Source organism: Malurus melanocephalus, unplaced genomic scaffold, assembly GCF_030028575.1.
Source record: "Malurus melanocephalus ecotype Western Australia unplaced genomic scaffold, MMel_1.1 scaffold_299, whole genome shotgun sequence".
In the NCBI taxonomy this organism is placed as follows: Eukaryota; Metazoa; Chordata; class Aves; order Passeriformes; family Maluridae; genus Malurus; species Malurus melanocephalus.
In genome coordinates, this window is record NW_026623531.1 from 202799 (window position 1) to 222152 (window position 19354).

General features: G+C 41.8%; 1 protein-coding gene across 4 annotated transcripts in view; it reads left to right on the plus strand.

Moving 5' to 3' along the window:
• NDST2 (N-deacetylase and N-sulfotransferase 2) overlaps positions 1–19354 on the plus strand; it is a 124865-nt gene that overhangs the window by 85127 nt on the left and 20384 nt on the right. For all 4 annotated transcript variants that reach the window (XM_057377060.1, XM_057377062.1, XM_057377059.1 and 1 more), the window contains one exon: positions 14124–15520. In XM_057377060.1, the coding sequence (XP_057233043.1) occupies positions 14528–15520 (993 nt within the window). In that variant the 5' untranslated portion in view covers positions 14124–14527. The remainder of the gene's footprint in view (positions 1–14123; positions 15521–19354) is intronic.

Consider the following 19354-nt stretch of genomic DNA (forward strand, 5'->3'; position numbering starts at 1 on the left):
GCTAAAACGTGCCTTCTAAAATGTGGCTATATGGAARAGGAGGCACAGTTTTCCATTCCATTCTCTAGCCTTCCTCTTCACTTCCCAAATTCAGCTCATAGAGGATGAGGAAGGGTGATGGTCTCTGTTTAAATGATGTCATATTTTTCAGGTTAGCTAAAATTGCAGTGAATATTTTTCCATATTGGTTTAGGATATGGCCTTTCTTTAGGTCATTCAATTAAAGAATCCCAAAGATAAAAGAAAAGGTGTGTTTTGATAGGAGTGCACTACCAAAACAGAGCCAAAGAAACCTGTTGAAAGTTGACTTGMTGCTGACCCCAAAAATCTTGGATCTTACTTTGCTGCAGGAATTGTCAGACAGCCTCCCGTATGCCTTTTCAGCTTTGATGATTTGAAAGAAATTACTACAAAAATATAAATGATCTCAATATAAACATTCTCTATTGTTTTAAACAAATTGAAATAATGTATTAACTCTGCTCACACTAGATGAAATATAACAGAAAATCGTTAACCCCGCTGTTCTCCTTCATTGTAAAAGAACCGTGTTAGGCCCAGTAAAATGCTGCAGCATGTCAGAGGCATTTCGTGAGTGGAGCGGCCGTTTGCCTGAAGGCACAGCCAAGGTCTGGGTGCAAGGCTCCTGTTCAGCCTGCTGTTACCTCTTGGGTAATATATGGATGTGTCTCTGTTGTTGTACCACCTTTCATGCACCTGGACCTTGCTGAATTTTTCTTCCAGCAGGTTTGAAGTGGCACCTGTAGTGCAGAGCTGGACAGGAGCAGSTACTACAGTAGTTATCACACTGTGGGGTCCCTGTTTTCTGATGCTTCGTGATGGAGTCACCTGGTGCAGTAAAAGTGTTCAGTTGTGTTTGAAAGCTGGGAGCCTTGTCTTATTCTCTGCAGCACTCCAAAGAAGGTCATGGATTCAATAACCCTGTTTCAAAAGAGACAACTGAGAGTGCTCATTGGTAAAAAATGTCATTGGGTTGCTGGAAAATAGGAGGGGGAAGATGTAAAGAAGGAAGGTCTGCAGACTAAGCCTGCTTACACGCATTATGATGAGCCCAGGCACGAAGYGAAAGGAAAACTCAGAGCTCTTCATTATCTAATGCTCCCTCAGGGCAATAACAAACTCACTAAAAAGTCAGCAAGCCAGGCCCAGGGGATGGCAGGGAGACAGCACACATTGTTCTTAGAATATGGCTGGTGCTGGAATAATTCACTGCAAGTATGAAGCCATTTTTAATGCAAAATATTCCTCAAAGGAATTTGGTTTTGTAGCTTACTATTTGAAAAGCTGTTTTCAGTCAATGTGATGCCTTCTTCCAAACAAAGGGCTGTGAAGTTAGGTATCATATGAAGATAGTATAGTCTTGCTTTTTCATACCCCCTTATATGAGCTGAGATTATGCAGACTCCCTCCTTTTTGGAATTAAAAAAAAAAAAACAAAACAAATGGAGAAATTTACCTCTCTACTTTAGTGTGTTGTAGCTTTTCAGCCTTTCTGTGGTGCTTAGTGACCACTCCATATTGTGTGCTTCATTTCAGAATAAGGAAATATTTTTTATACTGAAAATTCAAATGTAGAATATATTTGTGTAAAGGCCAAAGGGTCTTATTGGGGCAAGAGATGAGGAATGTAAGAGAACACATAACTCAAGCCTCCATTATCTCCCACTGATAGATTGTTTGGTTTGTGTTTCGTTGAGGAGTGGGGGTGGAAGATAAGGTGTTACTTCTGAGGTGGTAGCTTTCATGGCATTGATTCAGCCTGCAGGTGTTAGATTGGTTGGCAGGATGCTCTGTTAAGGATCATGAAGGAAATTGGAACGCTCCCATAAAAACAGAGAACTCAAATATCCCCTCTATTGTAGAGTCCAAGGTGATTCTTCTTATAAGCTGTTTGACCTAAAAGAAACTGTCTTCCCCCTTTTCAATAAATTAAATGTCACTACCAGCAGTTTTACTTCTGAGGTGGCCCTTGTTGAATGAATGTCATTCAAATAGTAGCAGTGAAGGAAATGTATGAGAGCCTGGAAAATGCAGTGGAGGGGAAGAGAATTTTCACCCCTTCCATGGAGCAGCCTTTATGTTGCCAGCAAACCAGTCTGAGTTACAATCCTTCTGCTAATTGAGAACTGATGAGAATTTTTGACTGTCTCAGATCTGGTTCTCTGGAGTGTTTGCAGTAGAGCAGCAAGTGGTGGCATTCCCACCCTTATCACTGTTTTGAAGTTTGTGTTTTACCCSGGTAACACCAGGATACCAATTCGTTCTGATATGTTCATAAAGTGCTGTTGAGGCATTGGTGCTCAGCATCTTTGTGTAATGTGATTCCTATTTTCCGGATGGAGTTCCGGACATGTGTAACAGCATCAAGGTAAAGTGGAGTAAAGGTCTGGAGTCAGCCATATTCTTAAATTCCCTAGCTTYTAGGATGATGTCTAGCTCCTTCTCAGAGGGCACATAAAGAGCTCTCCCTGTCTCAAAGATATTCTTTGAACCCATTTGTGCTGCTTGTGGAACAGTACACAAAGAGGAAGTCCAAGATTTTAATATCCCACTCTGTCATCTCCTGTGGTAATGCTGCTTGTCCTTTTGCCACTTCTAAYACAGGGACAGAAAGAAGGAAGGCAAACAGGGCACTGAAGTTTCCCTGGCAGTTCCTGATGAACGCAGAGTCCTCCCCTGTGGCTCTTCTGTGGAGTCTTCCTCTCTGAATGCTCTGGGAAATTKGCATTTGGGTGAGAGGACAAAATTGGGTTCTTAGTTTACATGTGCAGGAATGAGATAAGACCGGCTGACTGTTTTCTAACTCTGGAAGGAGCTGAGTGAGGGTAGCATCAAGCTTGAAAACCCCTACAYGCAGCCCTTGGCACTGTGTGGGTAGAGTTCTCTGGCACTGCTTCCCCRCTGAGCGCAGGGACACCAGAGCTTGAGACCGAGAGCCACATCCATAGGTTTCCTGAAGCTGAAATGACCAATGCATTTGTCAAACTGTCAGCTTGGGTGGAGTGGGGYGATCCTGGTGAATTTGCACACTTGCCCATGCCTCTCAGCTGAGAGAGAAGTCGGGCAGCAAAGCCAGCTCCTGGCAAGCAGAGAGRAGGCTGGGTTGCATCCAGTGGCAGGCAGCTGCCTCACGGTGCTGCCTGGTCGTGTCAGCTAAATTGGTTGGAAAAATACAGGCAGGCAGAGGGGAATACGGGCAAAAATAAACATGAAACCACTGGGGCAGGATTCTTGCTATAAGGTACCAAGATGTCAGCAGGTCCTTTGAATGTGCTTTCTGTTAACACTTGCAATCACAGATGTTCTGCAAGTCACTTAGCGCTTCACGGGAGAGTGGGGACAAAGGGTGTTTCAAATTAGTTAGAAACACTAACCCAGATTCRTAATGAAGACTGGATTTTACAGGCTTCGTTTCTTTGTTGTATAAGAAAACAGCATGTCTTCCAAAAAGCTGTGATCCTTATATTTCAGCTACCAAATTATGTGAGAGTTAAGTAAACCAAATCATCAGAGTTAAAATTAATTTCTGTACTTAACTTCCAAAATTAATGTCTAAAATTTTAAARTATGTTTATCATTATATATTTTTAGTAACATAATTATAGCTCTTCAAAGTTGCTGTCTAGCTAAAAGTATTTAATTCTTGTGTTTTTTCTGTAACAAAGAAGGTAGGAAACTTCAGAATTGGGATATCCAGACTGCCTTTGTGCTCTCATTTGCAGCACTGTTGAGTAGAAAAGAAAGGAAAAAAAACTTCTCTGCAGGTATAGTGTTCATCTAAGCTGAGGCTATGAGAAAGCATTAATTATTTAGTTATAGTGCTACTGCAAAGTTGAGTTTTAATTACTTGAATACTAATTGCAGCTGTTTCTCTCCCATAACATCCATGCACAAGATACAGCATTAAGTGATCTGAAAACTGTAAAGTATCTGTTACCTCACTGAGATCAGTTAGCACATTTGAACTTGAGATTTCAACATTAATGATGAAATTTCAGCATTTATAATGTTTCTTGAGAGTATTCCTTAATGTAGGTAATCTATACCATCAGCTAGCTGACACCACTTTTGTCTGTGTGGGACACAGTTCACAAATGAAAGGGCAGAAAGCGCTGTCAGAATGTTGTTGAGGCCACTTGTCTGCCTTCATTAGCTCATGCCTTCCATTGCTCTGGAATGCTTCTCTCTGGACACAGCAAAGGGATGAATCCAGTGAGTACTGCATGTTAGATTTTCACAACCAAACCAGTAGTGCCTTTAATCAGGATATGGATGGAATAATGTTGCAGGGTGTCTGGAATATTGCGTGACACAGAGGTTCAGAATGTATGAGCCCTCCTCCATCAGCATTAAATACTGTAAGCTGTAAGCATGCTGSTCTGTTGCTGGTGGAATTCGTTTTTGAAGATGAGTTGTTAAGCCTTTAAGACCATGTGTTTTTTGGTTGTTAGAGAACCTATGTTTTTTAAATGTAGGCAAGCTAGACCAACTTTCTTAGGAAAATTCTGTCTTTAGGCACTATGTTTCTGCCTCCTTAAGCAATGTGAACTGTCATTTTCTCCTACTCCCTTCTGACTTGCTGTGCACTCCTCCATTTATCTCTTCCTCCTACTCTCAGCTTTGCATTTTGTTTCATGCTGCCTCCTATTCCTGGAACAGTCTCCCAGTCTCTGCTGCCAAATCCTCCCTCCCTTTTTCTGCTCTTGTGAACCCGTTTCTTCCAGCAATCATTCACAAGTTGTTTACTTGACTAATTGTCTTTCTTTTGTGGCCTTTCTTTCTTATATCTGCTGTTCTGGGTCATGTTTCTGAATGTGAGATGGTACATATGGCAAGATAAAGGACTGTATTTGCCACTGTTTTGTTGGGCACTGTTTTCATTAGATCTTCAAACAATGATTAGTAATAAATCCCTCATCTTATTTTGAGTTCAGAATTTTTCACATAGTTCACTGTTTTCTGTATGCTATTAAAAAACAGCCCCATTTTATCTTAAGGTAATTGCTAGGTTGTGGAAAATCAGTGTCTGTATTGCAGCAAGTGCCATCAGCTAGCCTGTCTAGCTGATGAGAGGCAGGCAATGAGAGAAGGCAATTGGATCACTGATTTTTAGAAAATTTATTGTGATTTTCAGTTCACTTATTTGAACCAAGCTAAAGATTTATTAAAAAAGAGAATGCCTGAAAACGTTAATGTTGCCTTAGAGTAAGTTTCTGATATAATAGACTATGTTTCTACTAGTTCTGCATGCTTCTGTTTTAAGTCCCGCTTCTGATGTCTGTTCTTGTCTCTTACTGCTACATGTGAAACAGTTTCATAATTGTTTTATCTTGTAAATATTTTAGAAATATTTAGAAAACCTTGCAAAATGGCACAGACTAACTCCATTTTAACTTGAAGGATAAGCATTATTTTTTCATTATCAAAAACTAAAAGTGAACTTAATTTAAAATTTCTTCATGGAAAAAAATTTCCTTGCTTCAGCACATGAATAGTTGCCATGTTAATAATAAAAATTGAATCCAGTTTTCAACAATTGATTATATTTCATTGGGCATTTTATTACTGCCTATAAATKTTGGGGTACAGTCTCCAAGATAGCTGCGTTAGTCTCCAAAACCCATAATTGGGCACCTTGCAGTTTTCAATACCCAGATCAATTTTACCTTCAGCTGCAGTCCCAAACACGGATCTGTGTTTTGCCAAAATTCCTGACAAAACTTCAGTTTTGTCCAGAGGGTGGATTTGATTGCAAATATGGCAGCTTTTGTTCCTGATTTGTCCTGGGTACTGTTAATTAGGATGTTAATGAGGTCCTGGACTTAATTATGCATGAATGAGTATTTTAAARATGCAGTGCTTCATAGCAGAAAAAATTCTACTTGTAAGGAGTTAACTAATTAAAAATGTAAGAATATAGCACCCACTTTAGTAATTAAGTCTAGAAAATGGTAGAAAGACTAAAAACTAGTGGCATGTAATTATAGTACAGTTTAAAATTAGTTAATGTATTTGAGACATATCTTTTCAAAAGAGTTTTTTTCTCTGAATTAATTGTCTAAATACAAGGTAGAAACAAGGGGAAAGAAAAGGTACAGGGTTGAAATTATTGTTTAAAAATGGTAATGAGCATGGCATAGTGTAAGCTCTAGTGTGGAAATGAGTGTGCATTGCCTGCGATTTTGTAACAATTGCAAACACAGATGGTTTGAGAGAAAGTTAAATAATTTCATCCACATTAAGACAGGAAAGTCTTAACAATAGTCAAGTTTTTATCACCCRGTTTATCTAGCAGTCTCTGTGCTCCTGTCATACAATGTTCATCTRTGGAAAGCTAGCAGTGTGTGAAGCTTCTGCAGGGTCCATCAAKGCCATAAGGACAGCACTGGGCTGGAGCTGCTCACCCACCATGCAGGGAGCTCCCTGTGCTGCACAGGCTGCATCCTCAGCATCAGTACCCAAAGACACCTGCAGAGGCACTCAGTGATGGGTCCCAGGCTCACCACAGTGATTGCAGTCAGGTCAGCCAGGCAGAGCAAACCTGACACAATTCAGGTCTGGCTGAGCTCAGGTGCAGCTCACAGCTCAGCTTTTGGAGGCTGCTCAGGGCATTCAGGGGCTGTTGGTGGATGCAGTGCCCTGACAGTTTTGAGTGCTCTCACTGAGATCTATTTCTGCCCTAATGCTTGTGAAAAAAGCAGATAAATGACTTCTCATTGCACAGATGGCCAGGAAGGCTTGGAGAGGGCAATAGAGCACTTTGGATTTGCTCCTGTCTTGTAAAAAACAGACCTCCAAATTGTTGTCTCACCCAGCCTGTGTAATCTCCATAAACCCCAATTCATGCCTTTTTCACTCATTCTACTCTTCTTCCCATTTCTTGTTTGTACTGGTTTTGCCTGGCCAGATTTATAGCTTGTTTTTATCACTTTTGCCTCTCTTTCTTTCTTTTTTCTTTTTTTTTTTTTCTTTTAGGAAGTTTTCACGGTGTTAAAAGCTGTCTTGCAATAGTCAGAAGGAATATTTTGTTTTTTGAGTCCAGTAGACTTATTTATTTTAATCACACCAAGGTAATAGAGAGCTAGATAATTAGATAMTGCAAAGACTGGGAGATATGCCATGAACTTGACACTGGGTGGAGATCTTGTGAAAAGAACATCTCAGTCCAAGGCATCTCGGAGGGAACTGCTGAACACAGCTGGGAAACATGTTCTTTTACAAGTCCAGCAGTTTCTGACCCTGAATTTTGGTGCAAATACACCAGAACAGGTGAGCACAAGAGCTCAAGAATTTTCTGAGGCTTTAAGGTTTGGTAGAGCACATTCTCAGCTTTCTTATGGWGTCATTTTGAGCAAACTTTGGGTGTAATGGTATTAAACCTGTTTCCTACTATCATATGTTCCTAGATAAAATTGATTGCGAAAGCTTATCTCCTATGTGTTATGTGACAAGAAGAAGCAACTCAATATAGAAGATAAACCTCTTGCTAATTAAGATGAAATTTTCTAAGTAYAGCTCATAGGAAGAATGGTTAGGCTGCTTTCATAAATTACAGATAAACTTGCATAGTATATATTCTATATTAAGACTTTTCAACTCTGACACTGAATTTTCTTGGTTTTGCCTCAGTTTGACTATATTTCACCACTTGATTAAGTTATTTAGGAGAAATCAACAGAGAAGTTTTGCTTGCTGCAGCAGAATGGTTGATCTGAATTGTGATAAGCAGGGAGCATGAGAGAATGGAAATGAGATTCTGGTCTATATCTAATGTGGAAGGAACTGCATCTATTTCCTGTTCCCATAGTGGAGCTGGAGATGCTCTGCTGTGATAGAGCATGTGYGTTAGTTCCTGATGAAAAGAGGAGGCTGCAGATGGTGTATTCCCTCCCTTTGGGGTGACTGAAGTATTCACTTTCCACCTGGGGGGATTGTAGAGCAGCTTGGAGTGCTTTTGTATTGCAGGGCTGTAGCCTGTGCTGTCTGTGTCTTTCTGTCCCACAGCTCCAAGTGTCTGGGTGCAGAGAGGAGCTGCTGTCTCATTGTCACCTGCTGTGGGGAAAGGGGTAGGGTCAGAGCAGGCACAGAGCCATGTGTCAGGAAAGGGACAAAACAGGAGAGGTAAGGCCAGAATGAACTGAACCTGCTGTTCTTGTGGTGGYCTGATGCCTAGATTTTAAAGGCTCAGTACCATGTGAAGTGAAGGAATGGATGTGTCCCCAAGCTCTGAGTTGTGTGAGCACTTCCACTGCTACAGTACCTGCAAGTCTTTCCTTTTCATTTCAGCAGAAGTGTGCAGCTGCCAAGCTACATGTTATTTTTATGAAGTAGCATCAATGACTGCTGAAGGCTGAAATTTTGTTTGGTTGTTTTTTTAACAWTTCTTCAGGTTCCTTATTGGCCTATCTGCTCTTTAAGCAGGCTAAAATAACAAGATGACAAACTGTTCTCACTTACCAAATTTTTTCTATGCTAAGACAGTGAAACTTGGTGGGGCTTGTGGTGCTGACATTTAACTTGAGGGAGTACATCAGTGTAAAAGTTTAAAATTCCCTACTTTGGAAAGTGAGTCAGGTCACTTGTAATGACCCTAAGCAATGAGTGTAGTACGAYAGGGAGAAGGCAGGGAGCTGAAAAYCAGATTCTTACGGAAGCTCTTACAAGAAGAACTGGTTTTTTTCAGGGGAAAGGATTGGTTTATGTTGCTAGCAGGTAATGCTGGGCCATGCCTCTGTCACTGGCATGGGAAGGACTAAACCTAAAATAAACAAAATTCAAATAGTATTAGGTAATATGATTAATTATAATTTTATTATCTAATTATAATAATAATTAGGTAAAATAAAAGAGTAAGAGAACAAAGATCTGCAGTAAATAAAGGTATGTATCATGTATCCCTGTGCAACCCTCCATGAAGCTGGCCTGGAGCCGGCCTCTCCAGGATATCTGCTTTCACATTGTGTTCAGACTTCATTGCATTGGCACGAGGGTCAATTCAAGGCTGCAGTTGGGTTTCCATGAGGCTGGGATGAGAGGAGTGCATGCAGACCTGTGTAGCATGGACTGCAGTTCRTCAGTTTGTTGTTCTTGCAGGTGTGATGTTATGTACTTGTCTAGGGGTGATAATAAAAAAAATATAAATAATTTTTACTTCATCATGCAGGTTGTCTTCTCTTACATTAGACTGCCCCATTTGAAGCCTGCTGACCAGCTGGCAGCTTTCTTGCTCACCACAGGTCTGTACTGAGAGACCTTTCCCTGTGTGGGGACTTGCCCAAGCAGAGYGCAGCACTGGCTGCAGCCCTGTCTGTCAGACAGCATGGGCACCATTGGTGTTTCTTGCCTCTTTGATCTCAATTTTGTATTCCTTAGGCAGTCTCTCATGGCAGGATTCRGCTGGCAGTAGATATTCACTGAAACACATGGCCAGAGCCCAAAAATGAGCATGGCAATTTCCTTGCAATGTGGCTGTAATTTCCACAATATTTTTTTACAATATTTTTTTAATATGTGAAATATGACCAGCATTCATTCTGCTAAGCTTTCTACTAATTCTTTTGCTGTGTGGCTCGTTGTGCTCTGTTGACACTAGTTGCCAGGTTCCCCATCGTTGTGAGAGGTGCTGTACCTGGAGGCCTGGCACACAGATACCACCACAAGAGAGGGGCTGTGGTGTMTCAGAATTGAGCAGACTAATGAGGAATTTTGTATCATGATGACACCATTAAAGTGGAATGGGTTGGAAAATCAATCAGATTCCTTCTCTGATTACTGTGTAACTCAATTACTGCAGTCCCCCTGGGGCCCAAGGCAACAACCATCTCACAGGAAGTGCAAAAGAAAGGCCTCTGAAATAGAGTCGTTGTGGACAAAGGCAAGATCTTGCTGCTGTGCATTCCAGATGGARAGATTATATTATGAATAATGAAAAGGACTAGGGAAATGTACTGGTGGCGCTGGGGCTTGGGTGGTAAGACCTTCTGWAGCTCATGTAGGAATGCACTGACTGCTTTGATAAAGGTGTCAGATGATGCSCATTATCTTCCATCTGCCTTGGCATGAATGTACCAGAAGCCCCAAATGCTTATATTCTGGTCACTGGTTTAGGATAAGTGCTGGTCCTGAGCATTTATAAAGATCTCCCACAATCATTTCGAAGCTCTGGAGATCAGATGTTAAAGCTGAACTGTTCAGATTGTTGTGCYGCATTCCTATCACATCAGTTGCCATGTGGCTTAGCTGATAATTCACGAAGCAGTTTGTGTTTCACATTAACACTGTATATCACTAGGAAACAGAACATCTAATTTTGATGAAGCCTTTTTCTTAATGCTGGTGATCTGTGGGTGGCTGACCTTCCAGCTGACACTCTCTGATCTAGAGATGCTTTTCTGGCAGGACGGGTGCCCRCTGAGCCGGCGTCCTTGGACGCTGAACACTTCATTCTTGCCGTGCATTCTGACTGCCACCTCCCACAATTCAGTCGTGGCAGCAGTTCAGAGTGCACCTCAATTTATCTAGAAACCTGTTTTTTTTTGTGGTGTTAGATTCCCAGGAGTTTGACGTCAAAAGWGGACACAGCTATTTTCTTTTCCTTTAAGAGGGAATAATTTTTACTGTGATTCTTTTTTCTTTTCTTTCACTAGTATAGATATTTCTGCTTTTTGGGTATGGCTGGCTTCTGACAGTTCTCTCACCTTTTAATATAAATTTTGTTCAGTGTATTTATTTGTTGCTTTTTTTCTCTTCCTTTGAACCTAAACCAGCTGATGCAGTCCCCAAAGAAAGAAATGCATCCCGTGCCAGCTGGCATGCCCTCTGGCTGTGAAGCCTTGTTAAAGAGATCGGAGCTGACAGATTCTTGAGCAGCAATCTGATACAGGCCTTTTTTTTAATTTGTTTTTTTGAGCTCACCCATGTAACAAATGGGGGCTTGTTCGGGAGCTTCGCTAGAGGCTTGAATGGAATCATTGTTATCAAAACACTGCTGTGATTCAGAAGTGCCCAGCAAAGCGGGTTCCTCTCCCTTGTGCCCCTCAGCTGGGCACTGCAGGTGTGGCAGCCTAGCTTAAACTTTGGTTTCATCCTTGTTCTACAGAATAATCCAGTTGTCCTGTGATTTTCATCTTTAAAGTGGTAACTGGGAAACTGAAGCTAYAGTTCTTTACAAAACAAAGTTCAAAAGTAGAAATTAAATTGGAGAGATGAATGAGTGCTACCAGGGAAGAGAAGTGTTTTCCATGCTGGTGCTTTGGGGATAAAGAGTTGTAAAAGTAGAACCTTACCAGGTTTTTGCATAAATCAACATCTTGATTTTCTTAGTATTACCCTGGTGTTTACATTACAAATTCTACCCCAGAAACACTTGCTTAGAAATTTGTAGACGTAACACTTGGGCTCCCGAGTGCCTCTTTACATTATTTTCTCCTGCAAAACAACTGTGTCTTATACATGTTAAGACAGTGAATCTTTAAATCCAAAATAGTTTAATGTTTTTGTTTTATTTAAGGGGATTGAAAAGGCAAAGGAAGCAAGTTATTTGGGAACACAATAACTTGGAATTCTCTATTTTCTCCATCAAAATTGAGTGTATTGGAATCTGAGTGTTCAGCATGAATTTGTTGCACGGGAGTAGAGTGAAGAGTGCTTCTCATGTATGGAGCTGTGTATTACTCTGTCTTACAAGGAATTCACCCAATAAAAAGATACAGCATTTTGATATGTTTCTATTTTACCTCTCTGCCCTGCTGCAGCTTTGGACCTGTAATGCCAAGCAGAAAGGTGGTAACACTGGGGTGTTCCTTGCAGAGTCAGTGAGATGGGAAAGRTTTGTTGTGGAGGGGGAAAGGCTCTTTTCCTGTTTGCTTTTGAAAGATAGCCCATGTTTTTGGGTACTGTGCTGATACATTGGAATTCCTGGTGCATTACAGGGGAATGCACTCAAGTTGAGCTGGAATTACAAATCATATTCTATGCTCTGTCCAGAGAATTGTATATTCAAAATCAGTTATCACTTCAGTAGCAAGAAAAAGAAAAAAATTATGCAAGCTCTGTTTTTCACATCTTCACATAGTAGTTTCTCACCTTCTCTCCCCTGACCTTTTTCTAGTAAAAAAGTGAACAGTGTGTAAAGACAGAACTGAAAGATGATCAGTTGTGTGTGATGAAGAAATTGCAGAGGGCCGTTTGGGAATGGAGACCCAATCCATTTGGAACCTTAGGAACAGGGATAATTTTACCAAAATCTTAATTCATCTGCTGTGTTACAGTGCAGCCTTCAGTAAGTTTTGGTGTGTCTCAATTTCTCCAGTAGAAAATTATTTGTGTGGTATCCTTTACATYGGCAGTCTACAGCTATTTTGAAGACCCCATCAGAGCTAAGGTTTGATTGTGCACTACACAAACCWGTCCCTGCTCTGCTGAGCTTATAGCAGAGGAGGTTTTTGAGATAATACTTAATGATCATTATAAGACTTGTGTGAAGAATACTCTGGCTCTTCTCCACCAGCTGTCATAAAGTTAGCAGTATTATATCTCTTCATATAAAATCTASTTTTTATCTCTGCTTCAAGCTGTACCACTTGTTTGGGAAACAGCCTGATGGGAATCTTTAGAATAGGACTTTTGGCCTCATCTGTGAACTGATCCTTTCCGTGATGCAGAAGGATTTTTTTGCCATCTAGTAATATACATTGCAAAATAACATCTGTCTTACAAGTAAATTCTAGTGGAGCAGAATAATCATCTGTCTCACAAGTAGTTCCTTTTCTGGTGGACCTAGTTGTTAAAAAGCCATGGCTTTGCTATATAAGAACCTTATRTATGTCCCAAAGTCATGGACAAACTAGTCTTCCCATATTCCTTGTTTTGTCAGAATGGTAGTAATAGAAAAGCTTGAAAATGGGGAGTAGTGGAGCAAGGATGTAATGTTTTTGTAATTGTAATTACTGTTTTGGTAATATTCTTTGCTATTGTTTGCTTGTGCCTCTTGGTGCTGCGAGCTGTGCCAGTTGAGCAGGTGGTTAGAGGGTCTCTGTATGGTGGAGCACATCTGCAGCAGTTGGGGGGGTGACTAAAATGTTTTTAAAGAAAAAGGGTTGTTTAATTTTTATGGAGAGCTTGTGGTGAGCATGACTGACTTGGTGAGCAACATCTGGCTTTGTTCTTCAATTGTTCTGGGGAAGGCAGCAGRTGTGCCCCAAAATGTGCTTGTATCCCAAGAAAGACACTAGGGTATTCCTGTGGATAGGTCACATTGCTGCTAAGGGAGAGAAGACTCCACTGTGATTTTTACTTTATTTTTAAACCAAGGAGCAATTTAGTTAGTTCCCCTGGTGTTTGTTTTAGATTACTTGGTATTTGTTGGCTTTGTTGAGCATTTTTTCCTGGAAAAATAACAACATACAGTGAACTAGTCTGCTGCCATGAACACAAAGCAGGAGGTGAGATAGCTTTGTAACAAGAAGCTTTCACGTATTTGAGACCAACCCAAATTTATGTCGTGCTGTTGGTGATTTAAAACTGGCTTCATGTTCTTCAGTGGCATATGAGAGAAGGCGATGAAGGTTTCAGAAGATTTSCTCTCCATCTGCCACTGAATCTGTTGGCAACAATTAAGTGTGGAGTGTGTGGGCAGCCTGTGCCCCCTGCCCTTTGTGCTGCCTGAGGGATGACACCTTTCTCCAGAGCCGTATTTTGAGACCTCTGGAAGAATGTGAGTTCCCAGGGTAGTCTTGTACAGAATGCTCTCTGCTCCTCTTGTTAACTTTGAAATATAGGCTAGAATAAAAGGTTTCATGTTTTCTGTTCAGTGGCTTGCAGAGGGCTGGGGGAAGGCCAGGTACTTGACTCTGTTTGCTRTAGTGTGAGACTCACCCAGGGTGAATGTTGAGTTGCTGTGCAGTCAGGACCTTTCTTCCAAAGGCCCTTAYGGTTGTTCTGTCAAGCTCCCACACAAAAGGGATGTGAACACTTCCCAGGGAACAGAGCTGCTGATGGGTGAGTGGTGCTGCCCACCTATCACCTGCTAGTCCATTTCATTTCAAACCCGTTAAATGTCATGAATTCATACTGAGAATTGACTTTTTCTTTTTAAATTGCAGGATGCAAAGGGAAGGTGCCATGATGTGAATGTGAAACAGTTAAATGAGAAACAGGTCACCTGGGAAGGCTGAGCTGAAACTGCTTGTGCACAGAATGACAGACTGATTTGCTATTGGAGACGAGATTCTTGAAACCCTGCTCCTCCAAAAGACTTCTGAGTGAGAGGAGAGAGACCCGAGGAAGCACACAAAAGAGCGATGGGAATTGAGGGCCATGGTTACCTGAGATAAATGGCAGATCTCTGGGAGTCTCGCCTTGTAGCTGTCTGCTTTAGCTTTTCCTGTCTCTGCAGCTGCTCTTTCTTTAYTGTGAGCTGCTGCTGGGTAGTGCCACGGCGGCACTGGAGATTGCAAGAGCCACGAGGGTACGGAGCGTGAGGAGGGGGTGAGCCGCCCGCCTCACCATGATTCAGCTGTGGAAAGTAGTGCGGCACGTGCGACAGCTGGAGCTGCACAGATTGATCCTGCTGCTCATTGCCTTCAGCCTCATCTCCATGTGCATCCTGGCTTATTACGTCACTAACAGTCCCAAAATCAAGGAGCCGCCACCCCTGCCCTTCAGTGACTGCAGCAACCAGCACCGCGTCTTGATCCCRCCGCAAGCCAGCTGGAGGCTCACAAAATCTGTGGACATGTCACGCACGGATCCCGTGGTGCTGGTCTTTGTGGAAAGCATTTACTCCCAGCTGGGGCAGGAAATAGTGGCCATCCTGGAATCCAGCCGCTTTAAATACAGGACAGAGATCGCCCCTGGCAAAGGGGATATGCCCACACTGACAGACAAAGACAGAGGACGCTATGCTCTTATTATCTATGAGAACATCCTTAAATATGTGAATCTAGATGCTTGGAACCGAGAGCTGCTGGACAAATACTGTGTAGAGTATGGAGTGGGCATTATAGGCTTTTTCAAAGCCAATGAGAACAGCCTGCTCAGTGCACAGCTCAAGGGTTTCCCCCTTTTCCTACATTCCAACTTGGGGCTGCGGGACTATCACATCAATCCTAGTGCTCCCCTGCTCTACGTCACCCGGGCTAACGAGGTGGAGCAGGGTCCTCTGCCTGGTGACGACTGGACTGTGTTCCAGTCAAACCACAGCACCTATGAGCCGGTGCTGTTGGCCAGCACGAAATCCTCAGAGTCCATTCCTCACCTGGCCACTCACAAAGCGTTGCATGCCACAGTGATGCAGGACCTGGGTCTGCATGATGGGATCCAGCGGGTTCTCTTTGGCAATAACCTCAATTTTTGGCTGCACAAACTCGTTTTCGTGGATGCCATTGCCTACTTGACTGGCAAACGCCTGTGTCTCACACTCGATCGCTATATCCTTGTTGACATCGATGATATATTTGTGGGAAAAGAGGGCACTCGCATGAAAGTGTCTGATGTAGAGGTAAAATCCTAGAGTAGCAACCTCCAGAGGTTCTAGTCAGATTTCTAGTGTGTGTGGGATACTGGGAAAGTCAAGGTGGCATTTAATTTGAGTGAAAGCATTGATTGCTACAGTCGTACTCATCTTTTATGAAGAATTAGCCTGCAAAAGTGCTGAGACATCATGTGTGATGCTCTCAACAGTTTTGCAGATTTAAATGGAGCACTTTAGGAGCTGACCTCTCTCAGTTTAAGAGGARGATGCCTGTGGTAGTCTATCCTCTCTCCTCTTTAATGTAAGGAACAAGTATATGCAGGTTTCCTATGTCAATCTRTTTGTAGCTATAAACTCTGCTGTTCAAAAGGAAAAGACAAGTTGTGTTAGAATAGAACAGAAAAATGTATTTATTGTTATTTGTGGTATGTACAAACTGTATATATTCTACTGCAAAACTGTGGGCCAGTCGGTGCAGTGTAAACTGATACAGGCTATATTTTAGCCTGTATCTAGCTTTTCAGCACACAACTAAATTGGGAAAGGTTTTCACTTGCCCTTTGCACTCAACTCATGTCTGCCACCAGCAACCCTCATCCCTTGGCAGAGAATATAAAAAAATTTACCAGGAAAACATGGTCAGACCAAGCCTTCATGAGGACCATCTCTGTGACCTCACGATTGGGAAAGAGAGACGGTATCTTTGCAGTTTGCTTTCCTTGGCAGTTCCTGGAAAATCCAGTGACCTATTAGGAGAGGTTATGGGGTCAGGCACAGAGACAGATTTTGTGGAGGAGAGGGAGCTGAGACAGGCAGAGATAACAGCAAAGGTATCAAACGTAAATGCTCCTTCTGATTCTCTGTGTCCTTGACAGTACATGATCAAGTGTTCTGTTAAGCCTGTGATACGTGTGCATGTAATGCTTCATGGAGCCAAGGACTTTTTGTGTCTTGTTCATCAGTTCTGGTTTGTAGCCATTGAGGCAGGTGCACTGCCATTTCTCCAGGTGTGCTGAGGTKTTCACAGGTACACACTCTGGATTCCCTTTCAGCACTCGCCCTTRGGTGAGTCGTGGATGGAATTCTCTGGGTAGCAACCATGATGATGTAAGCCTGTGACAGCAACTGCTTTRGCATGCTTCCAAAACAGCTTCATGGGGAAGCACCCTTTGAACCTACATCCAAGGCACAAAATATTTGAGGCAAAATTGTAAGACAGAACCTTATCTGTTACATGTTCCCCAGAGCCCTCTTGCACCTCACTAGGTGTCTTACCGCCTTTCCTACGTGTTTTATGCATCCRTGCAGGATCTGTTTTAGTTCATCTCCATGGTTTTAGGGTTTTAAGATTTTATGTTTTGTTTCTGATCCCAAGTTTAGTCTGGGTGAAAGGAAAACTCTGCATTGTGTTTGGAGCTAACTTTATCTTTTCAAATCACTTGAAGCTGCATACCTAAAGGAGCTCTAATTGCATGTCATTGTTTTGCTTGCCTCATTCTTTAATAGTTCCTTAGAGCCACTTTGACCATTACATTCTAAGCAAACAGGCATAGAAAAAGTGTTTTCCTGGTGTACAGGTGTAGGAAAATGTAGCAGTTACATGTAATAGTTATTTAAGGAAAATGCTGAAATTTTCTTCATTTCATGTATGTTCCTGTGCTTTGAAGTGCTGAAATGTTCTGAAAGTTTGTTGTTTTTTTTGTGAAGGATCACAATCTTGTCTTGGTCCTAAGCAGGCCCTGCACCCACTACTCCAAACCAGCAGAGATTCTCACCTCTGTGAGAAGTGAGAGTGTTTGTGCAGGTCACAGACTCATGTGGGAAAGCAGGATAGGTGGCCAAAGCTCTTGGGAACAAAGACCATTCTAGTGATGTTAAAAACAAACCCAGACAAGATTATTCCAAAAGATGCTTTGTTTGGGTTTTAACTGGGTGAAATGGAGGAATAATCTGTGATCAGTAAGCAGAGAATCTCAGGCAAAGCAGATAAAACCCAGATTTATCCATTTAAAAGAAGCTCTCTGATTGCAGAGCCACGCGAGGTTAATGAATTTTTATTTTTTAAAAGCGAGAAATAACTACATGGATTTGTTGATAGTCTCTCACTGTGGGGAGAGAAGGGGATATAATASTAACAGAACAGCTGGCATTTTCTTTGGCCTTTTATATGAAAGCTCTGTTTCAGGRCTGTTATCTCAACACACAGCTCCTTATCTCAAAGGTTAGATTACAGTGGTCAGGGTAGTGGTTTGAAGATTGGATGTTGTGTGAAGGTATAAAATTGACTCTGCTGTCCCAGTGAGCCTGTTTGCCATATGCAGGTCCACATTCAGAGACCTTCCCAGACAAAATGGCTATTAAAAGAAAGCACTGAATRTAATTTGATCAAATGCGTGCCCATGCTCTTTCACAAGAGAAATGTTACACATTTACACAAGAGAATGTTTTTATTTGTGATGCTTAAAGGAGAGCTCAATAGCTTTTTTCTCTCACAAGAAAAAAAGGAATTGTGCTTGCTTTTACTTTAAAGATGATAACCCTTGAGTTCCTGTTTCTGCTGAAGGGCTGCAGCAGGGGCTTGCAGYCCTCAGTAGAAGTGGAACAGTTGGAAGTTGCACAAAGGAAATGTTTTCCCTTTGTAGAGTTTACCAGAGATTTGAGCTGCACATAATTAACAAAACAAAATCTCAGAGAAYCCCTTCTCAATTATTCCACATTCAGTCTCATCTAAAATCATAATCCTTGGAATTTAGCAAACCTCCGTGGAACTGGCCAACAAAGACAAGCCATTTCTAATGCAAAAGGATCTGCCTTTGTGATCCTTTCTGGTCATCTCTAGGTATGAGGAAAGAAGATTAAGTAGATGAGTTTTTGCCTCTTTTGCTGGTAATCTCTACAAGGACATAAATAATGAGCAGTCATTGCTAGTGAGTGAGAACAAGCCAAGTGAAAATCAAGGACAGTAATTTCATTTTGGATTATGAATGGTGAGGATGCAGAAGAAGAACCTAGTGAGGAGGGTGGCTGTCAGCCAGCTCTTGCCTTTCTAAATTGTAGAGGATGATCTTACCTGCAATTAAAGTAGTCAGCAGCTTCTAACTCCCTGATTCTGAAATTGCAGGGGAGGTAGAAATACCATGAGAACTTTCTTTTTTGCCAGCGTTGTTTTGAGCTCTGCCAGTGCTACTGCTGGGTGGTAAGAAAACTGCAGGAACTCCTCTCTCAAATGTGCCGCCCACAGGGGCAGTGTCAGCCAAGAACATGTTTCTGCCACGTGTTCTGAGTGTGGTTTGAGCATTGAGAAGAGGCTGTGAAAGCACTCAGCTTTCTTCCTTCATTTTTTTATCATCTGTTTCTCTTCATTTGTTCATGTACTTACTGTTTCCTTAGAGTCATGGTGTTCTCTTCTCCCAGCATCTTATTCTCAGCCTTATTTCCCCCTTTTGTTTTGCCTCTTTGTTAGAGGGACCTGAGATAGATAACATTTGGGGTTTGTGTGGAGCAACTAAAATCTCTGCAAACACTTCTGGAAGTTAAMAATTGTGTAACTTAAAAAGCAGAGCTGCATGAAGATTTAGCCCTGTATTACTCCAATGCCAAGGACACCCTGTTATCTTAGAAAAGGATTAGATCCTAAAGAAGCTCCCAATACAGTCAGAATGGCATGACTATCCCTGATTTCTTCCTCACTCCTAGAATGAGGAGAGTTTTTATCCTCCCTGGATGACATCAAGAAGTTGTAGTGASTGTTGAGTAAATCTTTGCAGATCTGTCAGCAAGATGATACAGATATTTAAAGTCTTGCAACAAAAGGCACAATTTTAAACTTTCTTCCCCTACCATTTGCTTGGGAGTAAATAT